Raw genomic sequence first — 23,165 nt, forward strand, 5'->3', positions numbered from 1 at the left:
AAAGTAACAGCTGAAGCCAGGCAGTGGCGATGCATGCCTTTAATTGCAGTACTTGAGAGGTAGAAACAAGCAGATCTCTGAGTTCAAGGACAGCCTGCTATACAGAGTGAGTTCCCTGCCTCAAAAAGAACTCCTTCTCTAAAAGTGACAACTGCCCCTGCTCAAGAGTAGTCAGCCAGTCCAAACTGGACTCCATAAGTTTTTGTTTATTTGTTCATTTTGTTTTGTTTAAGAGAGAGAAAAAACATGAAGTTGGCTGGACTGGGAGAAGGGGGACAATCTGAGAGGAATAGGGGGATAGATAATATGGATCAAGATATATTTATGAAATTCTCAAAAGAAGAAATAATTTTGTTTTATTTTGATTGTTGTTGCTTTTGGAGACAGGGTTTCCCTGTGTAACAACTCTGGCAGTCCTAGAACTTGCTCTGTAGATCAGGCTGTCCTCAAACTCACAAAGATTCTCCAGCCTCTTTCTCCCAAGAGCTGGAATTAAAGATCACACCACTGTCCAGCGAAAATATTATTCTTTTAAATGATATATTTATTTTTATTTTATGAACATAGGTGTTTGCCAGCATATGCAACTGTGCACCACATGCATGTAGTGCCTAAGGAAGCTAGAAGAAAGCATCAGATCATTCGAAACAAGAGCTACAGAAAGGTTTGGGTTACCATGGTCTTTAAGGACAGGTGCTCTTAATTTCTGAGCCATCTCTCCAACCCAATAAAAGCATTTTTTAAATTTTTAATTTAAATGTGCCAATTGCTATGATACAGACCTTTTATGTTCATCAAAAACCTGTAAGCTCTTTAGACTTCGGCACCGCTGACAGCACTGTTAGAAGACAGCAGTTGGGCTTTGAGACATAGAAGGATGTTAGTCTCTAGAGACATGCCTCTGCAGTAAATATTAAAGACTCAGGCCTCTTGAACTTATGTGCACTCTATCTACCCTCGTTCCCTCTTGCTCCCTCTCTCTGATGAGGAGCTGATGTGATCTATCACATGTTACCTTCTATTATGTACCAACATGTCACAGGTCCCAAAGTAATAAACTGCATCCTTATAAACTGTTTATCAAGATATTTTGTCAACAGTGAGTTAACACAGCTATTAATTTAAACTTTTTTTAAAGCTCTGTGTAGGCCAAGAAGTAGTTCATGGCTGCTGATCTGAACATAAAGTGTCCTGTATTTCACTCTAACTTATTTACTGAGAAATGATGCCTATTTTCTGCAACCTTCCTCTCAATTGTGTATTTTACAATAAACCTGTTAACACTGAAGTACCATCATTATCATCATCATCATCATCGTCGTCATTATTTTTTTTTTTTTTTTTGAGAATGGTTTCTCTGTGTTAACAGTTCTAGCTGTCCTGGAACTTGCTCTGTATAGCAGGCTGGCCTTGGACTCAGAGAGACTCAGAGAGAGATCTACCTGCCTCTGTCTCTCATGCACTGTGATTAAAAGCATGTAACAGTACTACCCAGTAAAGTATCATTATTTTTAAAAGAAGAAAAAAGAATAAATTTGTATAATTTTTCTGTATAAAAAGCACAAAGCTAATAGAACTTATACTTCCTAGATATGTATTTGTACACCTTGCAGTGTGTCTCTCCCCAAATCACCATGTGAAGCTCTATTTCCCAATAAGAATATTTGGAAACAGGGCTTTTAAGAGGCAAATGAGGTTTAGGGAGTCACAGCACTATCCTTATGAAAAGGGCAAGAGACATGGGAACAAGTCTACAGAAAGAAGAGCAATGTGAGGACACGGCTCAAGAGCTTCTAAAAGTTAGAAAGAGACCTCAGGAGAAGCACCTACTGAAACTTCACCTTTGAGTTCTGTCCTCCAGGACTGGAAAAGTTAATGTCTGGTTGTCATTACTCAGTGCATTCGTGTGTTAACACCCCCACCATCTCACCAATCAGAACATCCCTAAAGGTTCTCACTGAATGCTTGTAAGCAAATTTGCAGTTCCTGCTCTCTGAACTTTGGGTTGGCAGGTGGAGGGAATGCAGAATATTGCAAGAGCTAACCACTGAAACATTTAAACCACTCAGACAACATTAATTTAACCTGTATTCTATTCTGGTTGGTTTTACCCCCATTGGTACAGATGTCATTGTAACCCTGATCCTTAATAGTTTATGAACAAATTACAAGAGCTACAAACTAGAATATGGAATATGTCCCGTATGTATGGCAATAAGAAATCATTCTGAGATTGCAGAAGCACTGAGAAACTGGAAAAAGAAGAAATCATAGACCTTGCTCTCCAAGCTGTTGCATACTCACTGCTTCCCTAATTCAGAAAGGTGGTTCATGCAAATACAAGTTATCAAGAAGGAAGTGAACTTACAGGTCACCTTTATTTTTTTAAGCCTAAGTTACATGTGTACAGCATTGCCTGCACTGTGACAAGTGCATTCTACATTGATGCCATGTTGTGCACACAGCAGCCCTATTCTCAGGAGACACATTGTGTACCTCTGCACAGGTATGATATCAGCTTCAAGCTTCATCGTGTTTTATCTACACGTGATCTCAGAATGGAATTACTGGTAAATCTAGGATTATAAAGACATTCTCCATCTTAAAAAAAAAAGTTTCATATAGGTATTTAGAGAAGAACTGATATCCACGTATATATCAGTCTATAGAAGGTTCAAAGCAATCTCTCTACATCACAGATTTCCACCAAAATCAATTTAACTAAAAGTATTCCATTTTTAAAAAGGTGGCTAAATATCATATATGACTAGCTAAATAAAATACATTTTGATTATTATCCATTAATTAGCTTCACCAAAATATTAAAACACACACACAAAGAAGTGTTACTAGGAAACACTTTTCTTTGCGACCCTGCTCAGTGATAATAGGCTAATTCCATCACAGACAATACACTGGGGAGAGGGAGACTGACCATACAAGCTCGTTTAAACAAGAATATTGGTTTTCATTCACAATGACAAATTGGAGGCTTCATTCTTCACTTCCCCAAGCTATTCAGCTTTTATCATCTCTAGAAAATTAACTTTAACAATTTATTAACTATCTGCTTCATATATGAATAGCTATGTTGTAGGTGTTTGAGTTTTCCTACTAAAGTTATTCCATTATTTCTAATTAGGCAGCATTAGGCAAAGATATAGTAAATACCTTAAGTTGTCATTACTCACACAAAAAAATATATTAAACACATGTTCAGTAAAGGCATAGGAAAGAGGTTGGGAGATGGCTCAGTCATTAAAGTACTAAAGTAATGCATGCCTATAATCTTAGTGATGGGGAGGCAGAGACAAAAGGATCCCTGGGGCTTGTTGGCCAGCCAGCCTACCTAAAACAGAATAAGTGATCACTCAAGAGACTGTCTCCAAAAATAGAAGAAAGCAACTAAAAAAGCCACGCATTGGCAACTTCTGGCTTCCTATGTACACACATACATATGTACACACACATATGCACATACACTAACACACACAAGAAAAAATACATAAACTTATTAAATTAGAACTATATAATGTTCTTTAAAACCTTTATAGTGTATTATAAGTCAGAGTTTTAAAAGGTAAAATATAGTTCTCCTTTAAGCCCACTGACATTTATATTATTTTCCTTTTTTCCATTTGGTGCATTTATTTACTTTTTGTTTGTTTGTTTGTTTATTTGTTCATTTCAGTTGGTTAGTTAGGATTTAGTTTTTTGGGTTTCTTTTGGTTTTGTTTTGTTTTGTTTTGTTTTGTTTTGTTTTGTTTTGTTTTGTTTTGTTTTGTTGGCTAAAGCCACCTATAGCCCAGGCTGGCCTCAAACTCACTACATAGCTAAAGTTCGCCTTGAATTCCTGATCTACCATGTCTTCATCTCCCAAATGTTGAGATTGCAGATATAAGCATACAACATGGCTAAATACTAAATTTATTGTCACAAAAATATTAAAACATTTTAATAGAAAAGTCAAAACAAAACTCAAGCACTTCTCAGCACTTTAAAAGCTTCCTTGGGGTTCTCTCCAGCCTTATAATTCAAAGAATGTCCAGAGCCCACAGATAACATCTTTACATAGAACCATGGTAAGAATACAGGCTCTCCCAGGCTCATCACTACCTGCATCTTAATGTGATTCCCAGGAGAGTTCTAAGCACACAGAAGTTCAAGTAGAGCTATTCCTCAATAGGGGTTCTTAACTTGATGCCTGGGGTCAAATGAGCTTCCTAAATCCTTGAACTTACTTTCTCACATGAATACACACGTCTTCCTAGGAAGAGACTCTAAATGAATCAAATTCTCAAAGCAATATATATCATAAATAGAGTAAGAACTTGCCCTGTAAGATGCCACAGCCACCCTGCTCTTAGATTCAGTTACTTCAAAAACTATGCTGCTCTCAATGAGGTCTGCTGAAGAATGACAAGAATGAAGGTCAGAACGTCACAGTAGGTCATGAAAGACCTTATCTGAAGAATTTATTCACAACATGCAAGAACTATGCCAAGAAGTCAGTTTGGAGACATCTAAACAAATAATTCTCTACATGAGGTTTGAGATTAAGAATGTGCACTTGAAGAAGATTCAAACTGAGAAGTAAATAAATATAAGGTAGGGAGGTTTTTTTTTTTTTTAAGATAGGATGCCATTAGACAGTGAAGTGCTGAATTCTTGTTGTAAGAGCTCAATCAGCAAATCTCTAATGTGGACTGGTGTCTGACAGTGATGTGGGGTCATTTTAGAATATTACCTTCCTAGTACATTCTTTTAATACTTTCACCATGAGACTCCTGCCAACTTATTTCACCACCACCACCCCCCACCTTCTTCATTCTTTCTGGACCTAGCTGGCTAAAGCAAAGAACATAGCACACAGATTCAAAGGTATGACCTTGGGAAGGCCAGTGGATTAGATAAAGACTGGCTCCTATACAGAAGAATGACAGCTGATGTATCAGAACTGGGTGTCTATTTCACTCTCTGCGTTTACCCTACAGTCATCTCTTCTGGATATATATTCTCTCAGAGTACAAATTGTGACTAGTTTCTGTTCCCATGAGCCACAGTACAAATTTCACTCCATTAATCAATACCTAGAACATTAAAAAAGGTTACCTCATCTTTATACCCATGTGTGAGAACTGAAATTAGAGTCAGCCGTAACAAGCTACCCACCCACCACACTCTGAACCTCCACTGCATGTGGATGCTGGGAACCAAACTCAGGCTCTGCAAGAACTGCAAGCACTCTTAACCACTGAAACACTTCAGCCTAACGCATCTTCCTTGATAGGGCTATATGCGGCATTCCTGTGTATTTGTGAGATATTCCTTGAGACATTCAAACTTCAACACTAATATTTTGTAGATGACTTGGCTATTAATTTTTACATTCAGAACAGGTTAAACAGACCAACTTGATTTTTTAAGTATATAAGGAATAATAATGGTGAACCACAATGGGAACCAACAAGGAAAAGTAATGAAAACAGAAGAAAAGCTAGCATTTGCTGACTACTTTTTATGTACCACATACTTATATATCTCTGAAGATTAGGAACTACTATCTTTATTTGACAGATTAAGATACTAATAAAGCAAATTCCCTAAGATTACAAAGCTAAAGAGTGACATATTCTTGAGCAGTTCAGAGATGAAAGCAGAGCAAAAAAGACAAGCTGGTGTAAGAGAGGACAGCGGTGTTGAATAGAGAGTGTCCCTGGTTTTACCTACAGAAATAATGGAAAAGAGACACACAGGCATTGAGCACAGGTTGAGTGTTCCTTGTGCATGCCATGGGCCATTTCAGAATGGATGATAAAACAACTGTTAATACTTTTAAGTAAAATCAAACTGGACCAGAACTTGAATAGTCTGACACCAATGTTGGTATTTCCAATCACTATGCAAACAAACAAAACTTAATCTGGGTTAGGTTGGTGTTTGTATTTAGGAAATACATACATACATGCATGCAAATACATATATATATGTATGCATACATATGTGTATGTACATACACACACACACACAAACTGCATGTTTTCTCTTAGATGTAAAACCCAGACTTTAAAACACACACATATAGGTAAGATGAAAATTAGCAGGAGACATGTTTGGAAAAATAAGGCACCAATGAAGGGTGTTTGGAAACAAACTAGGGTAATGAGGGGCTGAGTATGAACAATGTATAGAAAAAGTATAGAATAGACTTCTACAAAAATGCCATAAAGAATGTTATCATTTTATACAATGAATGTAAGTAAAATGAAAAGAAAAAGTAAGTAATATCTTTTGTTGCTCTTAAGACACTGTCTCAGACTCAGTGGAATCCACTTACTATCTGACTCTAAATAAGGCCAACACTCGCTTTCCTTCCTTGATGGAGAGAATCAGTAAAATCTTATCAGTAGAGAATCAAAAATCATGAGTTTTTCAAAAACTATTGCATTTAAGATGTGAAATACCTTTGTGTGGCCTCAGTTTCTTTAAGTCGGGGCTCAATTAACTTTAATGCTGCAGCTAATGTTGTAAAAGTCACAAAGCTATTATGTGAATAAGCACATTTCAGACATAAAATACTGAATTGAAAAAATACCTCATTTCCCCAACTTGAAGATTACTTACCTCTTCATCATCTTCTTCGTCTTCAACATCCAGAATTCCTGAGTCCTGTTCAGACTTTGGGCTTGTGCTCTCCATCTCTGCATCAAAGATTGTATACACATCTTTCTTAGATTTTCTCTTGCTACCTATTCTAGGCTGTTGCAAGACAATGTTATCCAGGTTTCGTTGCTGTTGGGCCTAGGATAAAAGAAAAATACAAGAAATAATGAAACAAAGAATGAAAAAAAAATTTGAGACTCCAATAAACTAATTTTGAAAAAAAAAACATATTGTAGGAAAAAAACAAGATTTTTTAATATCTAAATATTTAGACTTAAAAGTATACTAAAATGTATAATTAAGCATAGTAATGCATACATTCATCTTTCACTATACCAACAGCCCAAGAGAAGGGCAAATGTATTCTAAAATAAGGGTTTTGTGGCCATATCAACAGACACAAGGCATGTTGAATATCCTTGAGAGGCAGAGACAAAAGATCCCTCAAGCAATATGGATAATGAGACTGGCCAAGTCAGCAAGCTCTAGGTTCAAGTGAGACACTCAGACTCAACATATACAGTGGGGAGTAATCAATGAAGAAACCCAACACCAATACAGGGACTCCACAGGCACATGCGAACACACTTACATATCACACACATGAAAGAAGAAAAGAAAAGGAAAGAAAAAAAAAGGGCTGGAGAGATGGCTCAGAGGTTAAGAGCGCTGACTGTTCTTCCAGAGGTCCTGAGTTCAATTCCCAGCAACCACATGGTGGCTCACAACCATCTGTAATGAGGTATGGTGCCCTCTTCTGGCCTGCAGCATACATGCAGGGAAAACTGTATACATAATTATTAAATAAATCTTTAAAAAAAAAAAGGAAAGAAAAGAAAAAAGCTGGAAATGACTGTTCTTAAGAAACTTTGATAATTTGTTTAAACTCAGAATGTTCCAGAAACATTCCATGGAACTTTGCTTTTCCGTACCATGCCAAGTTACAAGATTTGATCTTGTGACTTCTTAAAAATCAATAAACTATTCAATATATTCCTCCTTAATGCCAAGTAGAAATCAGTTTATGAGAAAATAAGTGTCACTAAATCTGTATGAGATGAAGGAATTCAGGGCAATCTTCAGTATTAGAAGTTAGTTAAGGCACTGGTCAAATGAACAACTATAACAAGACAGAAAAACATGAACTATGTGGGCTAGTTTCAATCAAAACAAAATGAAAAGAATCTACATTCCAGAGATTTAAATCAATGCACAAACTTGTCTCTCTGCATATTATCCAATGACATTCTGGGTTCGCTTACATTAAATCCATGGCTTCAGTAACAAACCTAGAGCAGACACCCACAATTTATGCCTATACAAAAGAAATGCATTCATGATCTCATTAAGTACAGTATTTTTTCTATACCTCTCAATGAGACAGCCTCCTGCACTGTATCTACTGCAGACTACACACCAAGGAGCAATGACTCAGGAGGCATAAGGAATGGGGAACTCCCATGGAAGTTCTATTCCAAAGAGCAGATCTTCAGCTGCAGAGTGACTACTTGCTCCCTTCTTTCTCTACCTTCTTTCAGAACACTGAAGTCAAAGCTGTCCATAAGTATGTCTTGACATCATATCCCAAGCAAATTAATGTGCTTTCACATTCAAATACTGCCAGTTTCGCAGAAGCAATCCAGAGGAGTCACATTAGATACTGACATTAAACCTGAAACTATACAAATTGAAAAAGGAAGTAACCCTAAGTAAGTAACTTTAGATTTTTCAGTAATTTTTTATTTTTGTTTGTTTTGTTTTGTTTTTGGTGTTATTATGGCTGTTGTTGACCTATGGTTTTCCTGTTGATTTATCAGAATAAAAGGCAGTCTGTGCCAGTTACTATGTTGAAGGAGTGAACTCCTAAGTACAAGTCACAGGCTTTTGTGTTGTATTTGAAAGTCCCAGTGCTAGTTCTTGTGGTCCAAGCGTTCACAGCTTCTCCACATCTGTAAAAGCTCCATCATAGGTAACCTGCCATGTAGGAAGTGGCCCAGATGTAAACACAAAGTTTCATGTGGAACAACCACATACATACTCAGATATTAGCATTATAGATGTCCATTCAAATCACCATCTTTCAAAATATGAGACTAGGAGGAGGTGGTGAAGATAAAATATACATATAAATACAACACAGATCATCATGAAAATGTGGCATTCACGTTTATGAAAAATTCTACTCAGAACCTTCAGAGCTCTTTCCACACATGCCAAGTAGTTTTACTAAGAACATTTATACTCAGAACTGCTGCAGCACCAACTAACAAATTTCTGAGAATTAGCCTGGGCTATGAGGAAAGGAATACAAAGCACATAGTAGCAGTGAAATGTTAGCACCAACATATCTTTGCTTTCTTCCTGCTGATTCTTTTGGTGGGTAATATACATTTCCTTTATCATCTCATATCTATTCTTCCTTGAGAATTCCTCAACTCTTGTTCTCTATCACTCTCTCACTTCAAGACCCAGCAGCACATCTCCAGTTTCCAGTATTGTTAGTATATTCTGGTATCACTTAGATTCCGACACAGTGGAACCCGTCACCTCCACCACTATCCCAACCAATGCTCCTTTACACTGTATATGCGAATTAGAGGAGTGAAGAGCAAAGAAGTACAAGTTCAAACTCCAAAACCAATTACTTACATTGCACATAATAGAAATATCACTAGTCTCTACCACTTAGGTCAGAACACATTCTAAGACATTAGGGACAATTTCACTTTTATATTCACATTATTTCTCAACCTGATAATATGACTAAATTCAACATTTTCTCCGAAACCCAAACAAATTTTCCTATAAAAAGCCTTCTATAGCCAGGCATGATAGTGTATACCTGTAATCCCAGCATTTAGAAGATGAAAGTTAGAGGACCATAGTAAGTTCAAGGCTAAGCTAGGATACATAAGTTCCAGTCTTTAAAATAATACAAATAAAAAAAGGAGAACAAGAACAGAAAGAGAGGAGAGAGTGGAGGAGAAAAAGAATAAGAGAGGGAAGGAGAGAAGGAAGAAAAAAGAAAGTAGTGTCCCTTATAAATAACTCAAATGGTACTTTCTATATTTCTGCTTTCAATCAAACATGTATGGAATACGTATTGGATGCTGTGTGAAGCAATTTCAATGCTGAAGAGGCAAGGGAGAAACAGTGAAGGAGTGTTAACAGAAAACTAGAAGGTCAGCTTTACAATCCAGACAAGCCGTCTAGCTACAGAGGGCAGTCAGTTGTGGGGAACTAGAGTAAAAGCAGGAAAAGCACGTAGATCATCGTAACAACCCGAACAACAAGGATGAGAGCTGAAGCATGACAGCACACAGCAGACAACTGATTTGCTGACTTGCTTGCTGAACATGAGAGGAAAAGAAATGAGAACAATTCAAAGTATTCTGGACTTAATGGCTAGATAGTGGAGCAACCTCCAGAACAGAGACCATGAAAATCATAGACTAAGCAAAGAATCACTAAGATGAAGACCATAAGCCTGCTGGACATTCAGGTGAAGATGACATGAAAACACAATTTGAAATTAAGAAATGTTTATTTTCATAGTAAGAATTGCCACTGTAGGAATCCCCAATCTAGACACCTAACATACATAGACTAAACTGAGATACAAGTTTACTACACTAATGCAGCCATTAACAAATGGAGTCTGTGTGAGAATGTGACCTGGCCCCTAAAATTAAAAATTTACTAGAAAGAAGTAGAGGTTGTACACATAGCCACAAGCATTACCTAATATGAACTGCAAACCTAGGACATCACTATTAACACTGTCAATTGTCAGAAAGCCTACGAAGCATCCTATACACACCATTAAGTAAAAGTTTATTGTGGAATGCTAGTCCAAGCTCCCAAGACATCTATCAATTCAGAGTTCAAAACACAAGACTCAAAGACACCTCTGCTTACCAACACAACACTGACCTCTAGTGGTTTAGAATATACACACATGATACTTAGAAACTAATTGAAAGGAGCTTTAAGCTTAGAAGCTGGAGCCTTCTTATAATTACTACACAAAAGCTGAGTAATAAATGAAAATGCTTTTTAAGATTTATAGAATAAAAGGTCTTTACTTCCAAACCTTAAAATTTACTGATTCAATAACCAAGGCGAGTTTGCTTTGTTTCTCTGCAATAATCTCATCTATGAAAAAATAACAAACAAATATACCTAGGAGTGTTAGCAAGACTAACCAAAATAGTGCATAGGAAACACCTTAAATTGCATCAAAACAAAATACCGCAGAAAATGACAGGAACCTACATCACTGTCTACTGTGGAAGCAGAGACCTAGCAATGTTCAGATGCACAGTAACTGGAGCACCTACTTCTGATACACATTAGAACTCAAACATCAATACAAGCTTAGTAAGCACAAAGCATGTATACAGCTTTGCTACAGATCCTCTAGGCTTCATCTCGCATTTGGGCTTTATCAGCAACCTGAACTTACAAATCAAGAAGTTACGGAACATAACCACAGGAACTCAGGACATCTCCAACTTCCAACCCTGGGGCTTTTCTAACACTTAAGAAACAGCTTGGCATTTATGAAACACAACCTATATGTGAGGCAACCCTCATTCAGGAAAGAAACAGGTGTCCCCAATTTGTTGTTAGTTCCACAAAGCTTTTCACAAAGTCTCACAGATTAAGGATCCAGATAGCCCTAAAACTAGTCCCTATACTGAGTCTTAAGTTCTCTTTTCACTTCTAACCTTTATTCCCAATTCACTAGATCCTATTGCTGAGTGACCAGTCTCACCTCAACCCCCTCATTCCTTCAAAGAAAGATAACTAAAATAACAACAGAGTGAGATGGATTTGTTAGCATATTCGATGTCTATAACATAAAGGACAGGCGATACACAAAGAAACAGGAGAGTCAAGATAGGACTCCAGTACAACCAAGAAGAGGACTGGAGAGCAGCTGCAGGTTCTGTCTGAGAGAGTTCTCTGCTCTCTCAGTACTTCATCTAGAAACTAGCTTCCTTTGGCATCTCCAATGCCATACTGAAACAAAACAGAGGGGAAAAAAGAACAGTTATCAAAAAAGAAAAAAAGTGTTGCAAGGTGATCACAAAAAGCTACTTTCGTGGACTATGCACAGAAGTGTGTGATCTGTGTCATATCCTTTGAAAGGATCCATTCATCACAAAGGATGTTCATCAGTCTGAAGGAAAGTGTGGATATAATGCTTTGGCAGTTTTGTCTTTATATAAAGAAAGGCGCTCACTCTGTATCTGCTTTAAATTACTCACTAAGCATCAAACATCAGGGAAAACACTAATGGAATAAAAAGGTAATGCAGAGAGTGGGGAACATACCTGTAGTTCGTGCATCTCATAGGGATTAACAAAAACAACCTAAGAAAGCCCTGTCACTCAACAACAAAAAAGAATGAAAACAAAGAATTTGCATAAAAACTTCTCCAAAAAAGTATATAAAAGATGCTCGACTCATTACTTACGTTGAGTTAAAAGACTAGTAGAGCACACATCTAGGGTGCATCTGATGGTATTTCCAAAGAAAAGTAGATCCTGAGCTCTGCCATAATAAGTGGATTTATTCCTAGACCAATTCATTACATGATGGAGGTGAAAGAAGAACTGAGGGCTAGCTGGATGACCTAAGTTACTGAGGCATATTCTTGGATGCTACATATCCTACCCCAATCTCATCCTGTACTTTCTCTCTATGCTTCCTAGACACTATATTTAAAAAAAAAAAAAAACTCTGTTCTTCCATAAAATCCCCACAATGACAGAACTCTACAACTAAGAGCCAAAGTGAATAATTTCTGTTTTGAGTGGTTCATGTCAGGCACTATGCTGCATCAATGAGACATAACTAATGATCCAATCACTGTGGAAATCATGTCAGGCACTATGCTGCATCAATGAGACATAACTAATGATCCAATCACTGTGGAAATATAAATCAAAGCCATAAAGAGGCATAATCTCAAACCCAATAGCACTACCACTATACAAAATAATACAAATGACGAGTGTTGGGCAAGCAGGTGAATAAAGTGGAATCATATGTGTTGTTGGTGAGAAGGTAAACATATCCCCTATGGAAATAGCATTGCAGCTCCTCAAAATAATGAATAGCAGAAGAATGTATACAAAATAATTTATATCAGGATCACAGAGATACTTCAATAACCAAGAGAACAATATAACAGTAACATTCACTAAAGAAGAAATATGGTATATAAATTCGATACTGTTAGGCTACCTTACAGATTAAGAAAATGTTCTGGCATGATACAACAGCAATTTATGGTTCAAAGGGAATGAAGAAGCAATGGGCCCAGAACTGAATACAACAAAAATATTGGCTGTAAATGTTTTAAATCTACGACTTCTGTGCTTTAACTGAAAATCAGGGGACACACAAGAACAGAAGGCTAACATTCTAAGAAATGACCAAAGCAGAAAGGCCGGAGATCACAGATATCAGGACAGACAAGAATACCTTTGATGGGCTCATTAGCAAACAGGACACAAGCAGAGGATAATCTCTGAGCCTGAGACAGAACAACAAAAAATGTAAAACTAAAAGCCAAACAGAAAAAAGTATTAAAAAAATACAACAGGATATCCAAGAATAAAGAATCAAAATCTGTGAAGCATCAACAAAAGCTAAACCCCATGTGAGAGAAATGCCAGAGTAATTGGGAGAGTAGGGGAAAGCAGGAGCAATCCAAATGACAATGACAGAGACTTTCCACAGGTTGATGCTCCACACCAAACAAGATTCAAGAACATAGAGGCCATGCTATACAATAAGCAATACAAAAAAAAAGCCACTACACTTAGGCATATAATTATTTTTAAACTTCAAGAAAATAAAAAATAAAAAACTTGAGGAGGAGTACAGGGCAAACAAAACCCATACCTATAGGGAACATAATTAATAATCACACTTGCTTTCTCTTTGTGGACCATGTCAGCAAGAAGAAAACAGGCTCAGTGTGTAAAGTGTACCAAGCAACTTTCTGCAGCAAACTTTAAGAGAAAAAAAGTTGTTGTGAGCTTGAGGAGCACCAGTAACTTCCTCATGTCCTCTACACTTTTGGTATCTCCTAATATAGTTACATAAAAAAATGATATATCAGATCCAACACAACTTACTAGACATGGCATTAAATGAAAAAAATGATGAGAGAGAAAGCCATATTGTGACTTAAACATTCTGTTTCAAATAAAGGCGTCCATAAGAAGGCCAATGACAAGAAGAAATTCCAAGACCACATCAAAGTGAAGAGCAATAATCCAAGCTGTCCTCTGACGAGAGAAGAATGATGAAGAAAAGCACTTTTTGACAGAGGAAGCATGTACCTTTAGTGTGGCTGACTAGAAAGTCCAGGACATGCTTAAATCCTATGAATTACCTTGACGGTGAAGCATGATCCTGGGATTCCAGAAAAGCTGAGGAATATGTCATTGCAACGTAAGTTGCTACTACGACCAAAGAGGAAATTCAGCTGCATATAAGGCAACTGATAGAGAAAAGACTGTGTTGAAAAAACAGTGATCATGGTTCAGTTTTTCACTGTATAAGCTACTGATAACAAAGCAGTCCATATTATATATATATGGATATATATGGATAATATTATTTTTGTATATTTGAGTAGAAAAGTGATGAGAATATAAAACTTATATCCATACTAATACACAGTATTTAGAGAAAGGGTTTAAAGATATCCAACCTGCATAGAACAGAAAAAATACCAATGAGAAAACAATATGAACTTCTGTGCTGGGCTTGAGGAATGTGTTCCAGGCATCTCCTGGAACAGCTCAAGTGAAAAAGAAAGCACTGTGAAAGGCAAGAATCGCAAAGCTTGACTTTGACTACATTCAAAGTCTCTATCAAATACTCAAAAATTAAAACCAAGCTTAGGAGCACAAACCTCTAATGGCAGAGCTTGAGAGTCAGAGGTAGAAGGTCATTACTTCAAGGTGGGGCCTGACTACAAACATCTGTTCTAAAAAATAAAATAATATCACTCATCCATTTCATGATTTCACTCTTTGAGAGTTCTGAGCACTGGCTGACACAGAACGAACATCCAAAAACTACATCACAATCCAATGTTTCCTTGTTTTATGAATAGCTTCTAATAACACTGAAAGTCTCCCTACCCAGCCATGGACAATACAAGTCTGGAAAGAAGAATATCATGACAGAGATCAAATCTCTACTACCCCAAAATTTCTAAGCAGCCATGGAAAATGCAATATCATCTTTGTGATTTAGTTAAACTATGAAAAATCTAGCAGAATGACCAAAATTAATAAAATTTTCACAGAAATTAAAATTTTATGAATAATAGCAGACATCTAGAAAATTATCAGCGAACACCGAGGACCTATCTCTACAACCTACTCCTTGTTAAAAAAAAAAAATACCACATAGAAAAAGTAAAATAAGGCCAATCTGAAACACCAGGCTTTACAAATAAGGTTCAGTTTATAAAAGAACATAAAAGGCTGCTGACACAAGTATCTCATAAAAATTAAAGGGTAGCCTGTAAGCTTCAATCAAAATAAAGTCACTGAAATTTCCAATTTGGACTGCCTGTCTATAAATGTGATTTTTAAATGCTTTACTGTTACCCAGCAAAGAAACTAGTAAAATATATTTCAAAAAGAAAACCAGATTAACTTGCTGTTCTCTTGAGAATCAGAAGTGATTACTAACAGGCTAAAGGGCAGCCTCTGTCCACTCTGGCCTGACTGCTTACTGCACATTTTCTGTTGTGATGCTTTCTGAATCCTTTTCATGAACTCAGACACAATTTTAAGACACTGATTGCAATATCCACTTGAACGGTGTCTCATTCTTTCAAAATAATGTTACAAAATGCAGGCTTTCCATTAGAAGAAAAGAACTAAGCTAATAAAATATGACAGCAAGAATGGCTTAGGGCCAGAGACCCATTTGAAACTTATAAAATCTCTCTAAGATCAGATGGACATATGTTTTCTTCTTACTAGGTGTAAAACTATACAGTCACATAAGCTTCTGTTCCCAGTTTTAACTTAAATCCAGGTGTTGCACAATATGTACAAGGTTTCTATTCATCCTCTAACTAAAAACTTAATTTTGTTATCACAGCAGGTTTCTAGACTATCAAGAATGACCAAATTTAAGTGTATACAGTAGAGGGCCTCTAAATAATTTTGACTCTAAAACTATTGTTATGTATCAAATAAAAATGGAAAATAAAAGTAGGAACTGGGAGTGTCAACTACTTATATTAACTCATAAAAAGAATGAGAAATTATGCAACATAAATATCAAGAAGTGTTATTCAATTTATTTGAAAACTCATATTTTGAAGTAGTATCAAGAAATATACTTATTATACTAACTTTGTAAAAATCAAATGTAATTTATATATCATGTAATCAAATTTCAATTAAGCATATGTGAACATAAGGAATTGTGAAGGATACCCACTTCTGGCAATGGTAGACACATAATTCAGATGTAAAAAATGAACAAAATATTAAAGGCATCTTTTTAAAGACATCAGACATAACTGAAAAAATGGTGAAAACAAATCAGGATAGGTTCCAAATGATTGCAGCATGAGCAAAACAGATCAATGTTGGTAGCTTGTTTTTTCTTTTTTTTTTTTCTTTTTCTTTTCCTTTCTTTTTCTTTTGGTAGCTCTTACTTGCCAACATAAGACATGGCTAAATGTCTCTTCTGAGAGCAATAAAAGACTAAAGACCAGGAAAAAGTCAAATTCATACAAAGAGGAATCGCCTTGGTAAATCCCTGATTTGGGGTCAGAAGTATAAACAACTGCAACCTCTGAAAAGGGAAGAGCAGGGTTCGACTGAATCATCAAGGATTCATATTATGCTACGGTCTGGTTAAGTTGATCACGAAGCCCTAGCGCCCCTCAGTAGTCTAGTGTTGTATCAGATCGAAGAAAAATAAACATGAGAGCTGGAAACGCATCTCAGTAGTATAGAATGAAACAACATGTGTGAGAACCTACGTTCAATTTCCAGAACAGCAAAAATATACATTTAAAATGCTATTTTTCCAAGAACATACAACATCATCTTAGTTTTTAAAAGGATGCTAAATGCTTTTTCCACATCAAATGAAATGATCATATGGTTTTTTCCTTCAGTTCATTTATATGATGGATTACATGATAGATTTTTGTATGTTGAACCAGACCTGCCTCTCAGGGATGAAGCCTACTTGATCATAATGTATAATTTTTGGATGTGTTCGTGGATTCGGTTTGCCAGTATTTTATTGAGAATTTTTGCATTGATGTTCATGAGTGAGATTGGTCTGTAATTCTCTTTCTTGGTTAAGTCTTTGTGTGGTTTTGGTATCAGGGTGACTATAGCTTCATAAAAGGAGTTTGGCAATGACTCTTCTGTTTCTATTTTGTGAAACACCTTAAGGAGTATAGGTATTAGCTCTAAACACAATTTTGAAATGCTATTATAATTTAAAAAAAGAACTACCCATTTGATCAATTGTCTCCAGCAGCCAGCACAAAACTTTTACATCCCTTATAACCTCCTGAATGATAAAGGCAGCAACACTGACTTTTACCACTAGTTCCTGGCACAACATGACTTAAAATCCCTTGAGTTAATAAACCAGCTGCTATGGCACACCCCTCTAATTACAACACTTGGGAAGTTGACACAGTTGAACAAGAGTTCAAAGCTAACCTTAATATGACCAAGAAAAACTTAAGGCTAGCCTACACTATACAGCAAAACCACCCCTCAAAAACTTAAAAATAGGAGCTAGAGAGGTGATTCCATGGATAGGAAAGGTTGCTATGAAGCATGAGGATCTGAGTCCCAGAAAAACTTCTCCAGAGACTGAAAAAATCATTTTTAAATTTATAGAGATGCAAACTGTATTAAAGCGACAAAACAAATTTGCATAACAACAAAGTGGGAGAGTCTACACAACTTGGTTTTGAAATTCACTGTACAAGTCCAAGAAGACCATATACTATGTGCTGGTATAGCACACAGATGTGTAGACAAAAAAAGGAATACACTACAGAGGAAGAACTAACACATTTAGCCAAGAGGTAGTTTAGAGATTTCCAAAATTAAAGATAATAACTTTACAAAAGCGATCTCTGACAGATACCACATAAAAAAGTAATCAAGACTGGTGACATAAGTCAATATTGTGTAGCCTTGACAGGATGTACTGAGATACATTAATCTACGTCCATTATAATCATGTAGAACTTCAATCCACTTTGAAATGAGCTTCACACAAATAAAAACTAGGAGTTCTCAAAAACAATGGATTGGTATCTAGGTCATAGAAGAAAAGAAAGACTAAGGGATAGACTCAGACTGGAGAAGCCTACAGAGATATGACAACTACACCACTGAGTCCTCACCTGGATCTTAGAACATAAGAAAGATGTTAGTGGCAAGACTGAGGAAATCTAATAAGTTCTAGAATTAGTTAACAAATTTCTATAAAGATTAAGCTCCTAGCTTATATAAATGCAAATGTTCCAAGGTTAATGAAGAGGAAAAGAAGGATGGAATACAACTACACTATTTTTTGTGACTCTCATGCAGTCTGAAAATTATGACCAGCTCTTTTTCATAGCACCACCGAAGTGGTTGGCTGGATCAAGATGAAGCTGTGTATCTACTTCCTAACCACCAGCTATCAAAAACACTTTGACATGAAAGATGAACACAAGCTTCCCACTTTCTATAAGAAACACATGGCAACAGAACTAGTTGCTAATGCTCTGGTAGAGAGTGGAAGGGTTATGCTGTCTGACTCGGTGGTGGGAATGGCAAACAAGGTTTTCCCACGAATTGAGGCGTTTTGAGAACCCTGGCAGAGTGCACCTGCTGATTAGTAAGGGGTATTCTTTTTTTTAGTACAACACTGTTTGGCCAGTGGCTTAGACGTATTCCAGGCCAGCTCTTACATCTTAAATTAGCCTATTTCTATTCATCTATGTATCACCATGAGGCTGTGGCTTACCTTAAAGATGTTCTGGCCTGAGGGGCCACTGGCAGTGGCACAGGATTTATTCCTACTGCATGTACTAGCTATTTTGGGATCCTATTTGGATGTATACCTTGCTCTGCCTAGATATAGTAGGGAGGGCCTTGAACCTTCCACAAAGCAATGTGCCTTACCTTCTCTGTGGATTAGATAGGGGGTGAGGTGGAAGGGTGTGTGAAGGAAATGGGAGGAAGAGAGGGAGTGGAAACTTGGATTGGTATTTTTTATTAAAAAAACTAATAAATTTTTTTAAAAAAAAAGATGTTCTGGCATTTTTCTCCTTCAGCAGTTACATGGCATCTCCTCAACTCCACATAATCACTCTCTGTGTATCTCTATTTGGACTTCCCACCTAGCTTTATTCTGTTAGCTCATTTGCCAAAACAGCTTTATTTATCAACCAATAAAGGCAACACATATACAGAAGTACATCCCACATCAAACATTTGGTTCTTTAAAGATATTAACAAGATTGTAAATTTTAAACTAAAAATAACTAAAAGGAAGCAATCAGAGAGCCAATCTAATAAAGTTAGGGCTGGAGAGTGAGGCATTACAATAAACACTGAAGAAATTTGGAGGCTCATAAGGACAAGCATTTCTATTTTATATCCCATTAAATTGGAAATATAAAAAATGAATGGATTTCTAGATGGATATACATACTAAAGTAAAGTCAAGATGAAGTAAATAATTTTAAAAGACCCATAACAACCAACATAGAAGCAACTGTTTAAAATGTCCTGCCTGTAAAATCCCAGAACTAGATAGATTCAGTATGCAACCTCTGGCCCTCTAAAGAAGGACTAACACCAATTCTTCTCAAATTAGTCCATAAAACAGAAAGGATATTTCCAGATTATTTTTATGAAGCAAGTAGTATCCCAATACCAATGTCACACTAAGACCAGAGAAAATGGATTTATGTGCTAAACTTTCTATATAAACTTATTAATATTCAATAAAACCCAACCACCTGAATCCTATAACACATCTACAGGGTCACCTATCCTGATGTAGTTATCTTCATTAATGAGATGCAAAGCTAGAGCATATGCCTAAATCAATAAATGTAACCAACTACACAGACTTAATGACAGAAACCATACTATCATTAAATTGAATGCAGGAAATTCCTTTAACAAAATCTCACACTGCTTGTGATTTAAAAAAAAAATCCTGGAGAATCTAAGGATACAGGAAACACAGATTAATATAATAGAAACAATGTGCAACAAGCCCCTAGCCAACACAACTATAAATAAAAAGAGGTTGAAACATATTCACAGGAATAAAAACCCACATTCAGGTCTTAGAAGCTTTCTGTAAAGCATGGGGACTGGCACTGCAGTGTCGGTCTTCATTGGCTTATGAGAGTGCAGTTCCCATGAACCCCTTCCTGCTGCTTTAAACATTCCACAAACAGTACAGACTTCTCTACTGTGAACATTTGCTACGAACACAAGACGTATGGAGTACCATAAATGACGTGCAAGCAAAGTTTCCATTTCAGATCTTCCAGTACCATTGTGGTTTCAGTGATGTTTTATGAGAGCACAGACTTAAGATAACCTCATCTGCAGCATGCTGAGTGCAATGGTTCTGGCTATGCTTCCAATGAGATAGATGGCAATAAGAGAATAAGTTCTGTGCCTCAGCCAAATAGCTAGAAGAATCTAGAAACTTATCAATCTAAAGATGATGTTCACCAATGTGTTGTCAGAAAGTCCATAAACAAAGAAGGTAAGAAGCCTGGGACCAAAGCACACAAGATTGAGCATCTGTTACTCCATGTGCTCTACCATACAAACACCAATGCTCTGAAGAAATAATGCACTAAAAACAACAAGGAGAAGGCTGCAGAGTATGTCAAACCTTTGGCCAAGAAAATGATGGAAGCCAAAGAAAAATGCCAGAACAAAATACAAAAAGATGTGGGTTATCCTCACAAAGAGCATCTAAATCTGATTACAGCTAAAACTAAGAGAAACAAATAAATGATCAAACCTTGAAAACAATAAAATAATGTCCAAAAACAACTCAAAAAAACAATGAAAGACCAGCAATCCATAGAAATAATTATATTGTTGTACTATATTAATGACAGAACTACAAAATGGCATACAATAAACAACTAAAAAGCTAAACATCACTAACCATATGGCCAGTAAGAACACTTTCACTTATTTACTAAGCCAGTTAAACACACAAATACTTATAAATACATACTAATGATTTGTGTGCAAAATGGAAAAAACTAAATATTGATCAACCACTAAATAGATTAAGAAATCATGGGGAAACTACAAAATGGGCTACTATCTAGCAAGAGGATGGGAAATGGCTAGATTCATGCAAAAGAAGGATGTCAGGCAGGTGACACATGTGAGAGGGACTCTCAAGAAAGGTAAGCCCATGGAGATAGGAAGCATATCTGTGGTAGCCACAGGCCAGATATCATGTTGATGCTTAAAAAGTTTCAGTCCAAGTTTGCATTCCCACCAGCAATGGATGAGTGTACCCCTTACTCCACATCCTCTCTAGCAAAGGCTATCGTTGGTGTTTTTAATTTTAGCCATTCTGACAGGTGTAAGATGGTATCTCAAAGTTGTTTTGATTTGCATTTCCCTGATCGCTAAGGAGGTTGAGCATGACTTTAAGTGTCTTTTGGCCATTTGAACTTCTTCAGTTGAGAATTCTCTGTTCAGTTCAGTGCCCCATTTTTTAATTGGGTTAATTAGCATTTTAACGTCTAGTTTCTTGACTTCTTTATATATTTTGGAGATCAGACCTTTTTGTCTGTTGCGGGGTTGGTGAAGATCTTCTCCCAGTCAGTAGGTTGCCTTTTTGTCTTAGTGACAGTGTCCTTTGCTTTACAGAAGCTTCTCAGCTTTAGTAGGTCCCATTTATTCAATGTTGCCCTTAGTGTCTGTGCTGCTGGGGTTATACGTAGGAAGTGGTCTCCTGTGCCCATATGTTGTAGAGTACATCCCACTTTCTCTTCTATCAGGTTCATTGTGTTCAGACTGATATTGAGGTCTTTAATCCATTTGGACTTGAGTTTTGTGCATGGTGATTGATATGGATCTATTTTCATTCTTCTACAGGTTGACAACCAGTTCTGCCAGCACAATTTGTTGAAGATGCTCTCTTTCTTCCATTGTATACTTTTAGCTCCTTTATCAAAAATCAGGTGTTCATAGGTTTGTGGGTTAAAATCCGGGTCTTCTACTCAATTCCATTGATCGACTTCTCTGTTTTTATACCAATATGAAGCTGTTTTCAATAATGAAGCTCTGTAATAAAGTTTGAAGTCAGGGATGGTAATGCCTCCAGATGTTCTTTTATTGTATAAGATTGTTTAGGCTATCCTGGGTTTTTTGTTTTTCCATATAAAGTTGATTATTGTCCTCTCAAGGTCTGTGAAGAATTTTGATGGAATTTTGATGGGGATTGCATTGAATCTATAGATTGCTTTCGGGAGAATTGGCGGTTTCTCAGGAAATTTGGGATCAACCTACCCCAGGACCCAGTAATACCACTCTTGGGAATATACTCAAGAGAAACTCTATCATACTACAAAAGTATTTGTTCAACTATGTTCATAGCAGCATTATTTATAATAGCCAGAACCTGGACACAACCTAGATGCCCTTCCATGGAAGAATGGATAAAGAAAGTGTGGAATATATACATATTAGAGTACTATTCAGCGGTAAAAAAAACAATGACTTCTTGAATTTTGCATGCAAATGGATGGAAATAGAAAACATTATCCCGAGTGAGGTAACCCAGACCCAAAAAGATGAACATGGGATGTACTCACTCATAATTGGTTTTTAGCCATAAATATAGGACTTTGAGCCTATAATTCACGATCCTAGAGAAGCTAAATGAGAAGGTGAACCCAAAGAAAAATATAATAGTTATCCTCCTGGATATTGGAAGTAGTCAAGATTTCTGGGCAAAAATTTGGGAACTGGGGGGGTGGGGTGGGATGGGAAAAAGGGGAGATGGGGAGAGAAAAGTGAGAAGGGGAGGATAGGGAGAACTTGGGGGAATGGAATGGTTGGGATAATGGAAGGATGGATATGGGTACAAGGAAGTATATATCTTAATTATATCTTAATTAAGGGAGCCATTTTAGGGTTGGCAAGAGCCTTGACTCTAGAGGGGTTCCCAGGGGTTCAGAGAGATATACCCAACTAGGTTCTTGGGCAGCTGAGAAGAGAGAGCCTGAAATGTCCCTATCCTATAGCCATATTAACGAATATCTTGCATATCACCATAGAACCTTCATCTGGCGATGGATGGAGATAGAGACAGAGACCCACATTGGAGCAATGAACTGAACTTACAAGGTCCAAATGAGGAACAGAAGAAGGGAGAACATGAGCAAGGAAGTCAAGACCACGAGCGGGGCACCCACC

General features: G+C 36.8%; 1 protein-coding gene across 5 annotated transcripts in view; it reads right to left on the reverse strand.

Annotated features, from left to right (window-relative positions):
• Exoc6b (exocyst complex component 6B) overlaps positions 1–23,165 on the reverse strand; it is a 550,902-nt gene that overhangs the window by 283,841 nt on the left and 243,896 nt on the right. For all 5 annotated transcript variants that reach the window (XM_050164869.1, XM_050164868.1, XM_050164867.1 and 2 more), the window contains exon 7: positions 6,625–6,801. In XM_050164869.1, the coding sequence (XP_050020826.1) occupies positions 6,625–6,801 (177 nt within the window). The remainder of the gene's footprint in view (positions 1–6,624; positions 6,802–23,165) is intronic.

The sequence above is a fragment of the Alexandromys fortis genome, unplaced genomic scaffold, assembly GCF_014885135.2.
Source record: "Alexandromys fortis isolate MF-2015 unplaced genomic scaffold, M_Fortis_MF-2015_v1.1 scaffold_138, whole genome shotgun sequence".
In the NCBI taxonomy this organism is placed as follows: Eukaryota; Metazoa; Chordata; class Mammalia; order Rodentia; family Cricetidae; genus Alexandromys; species Alexandromys fortis.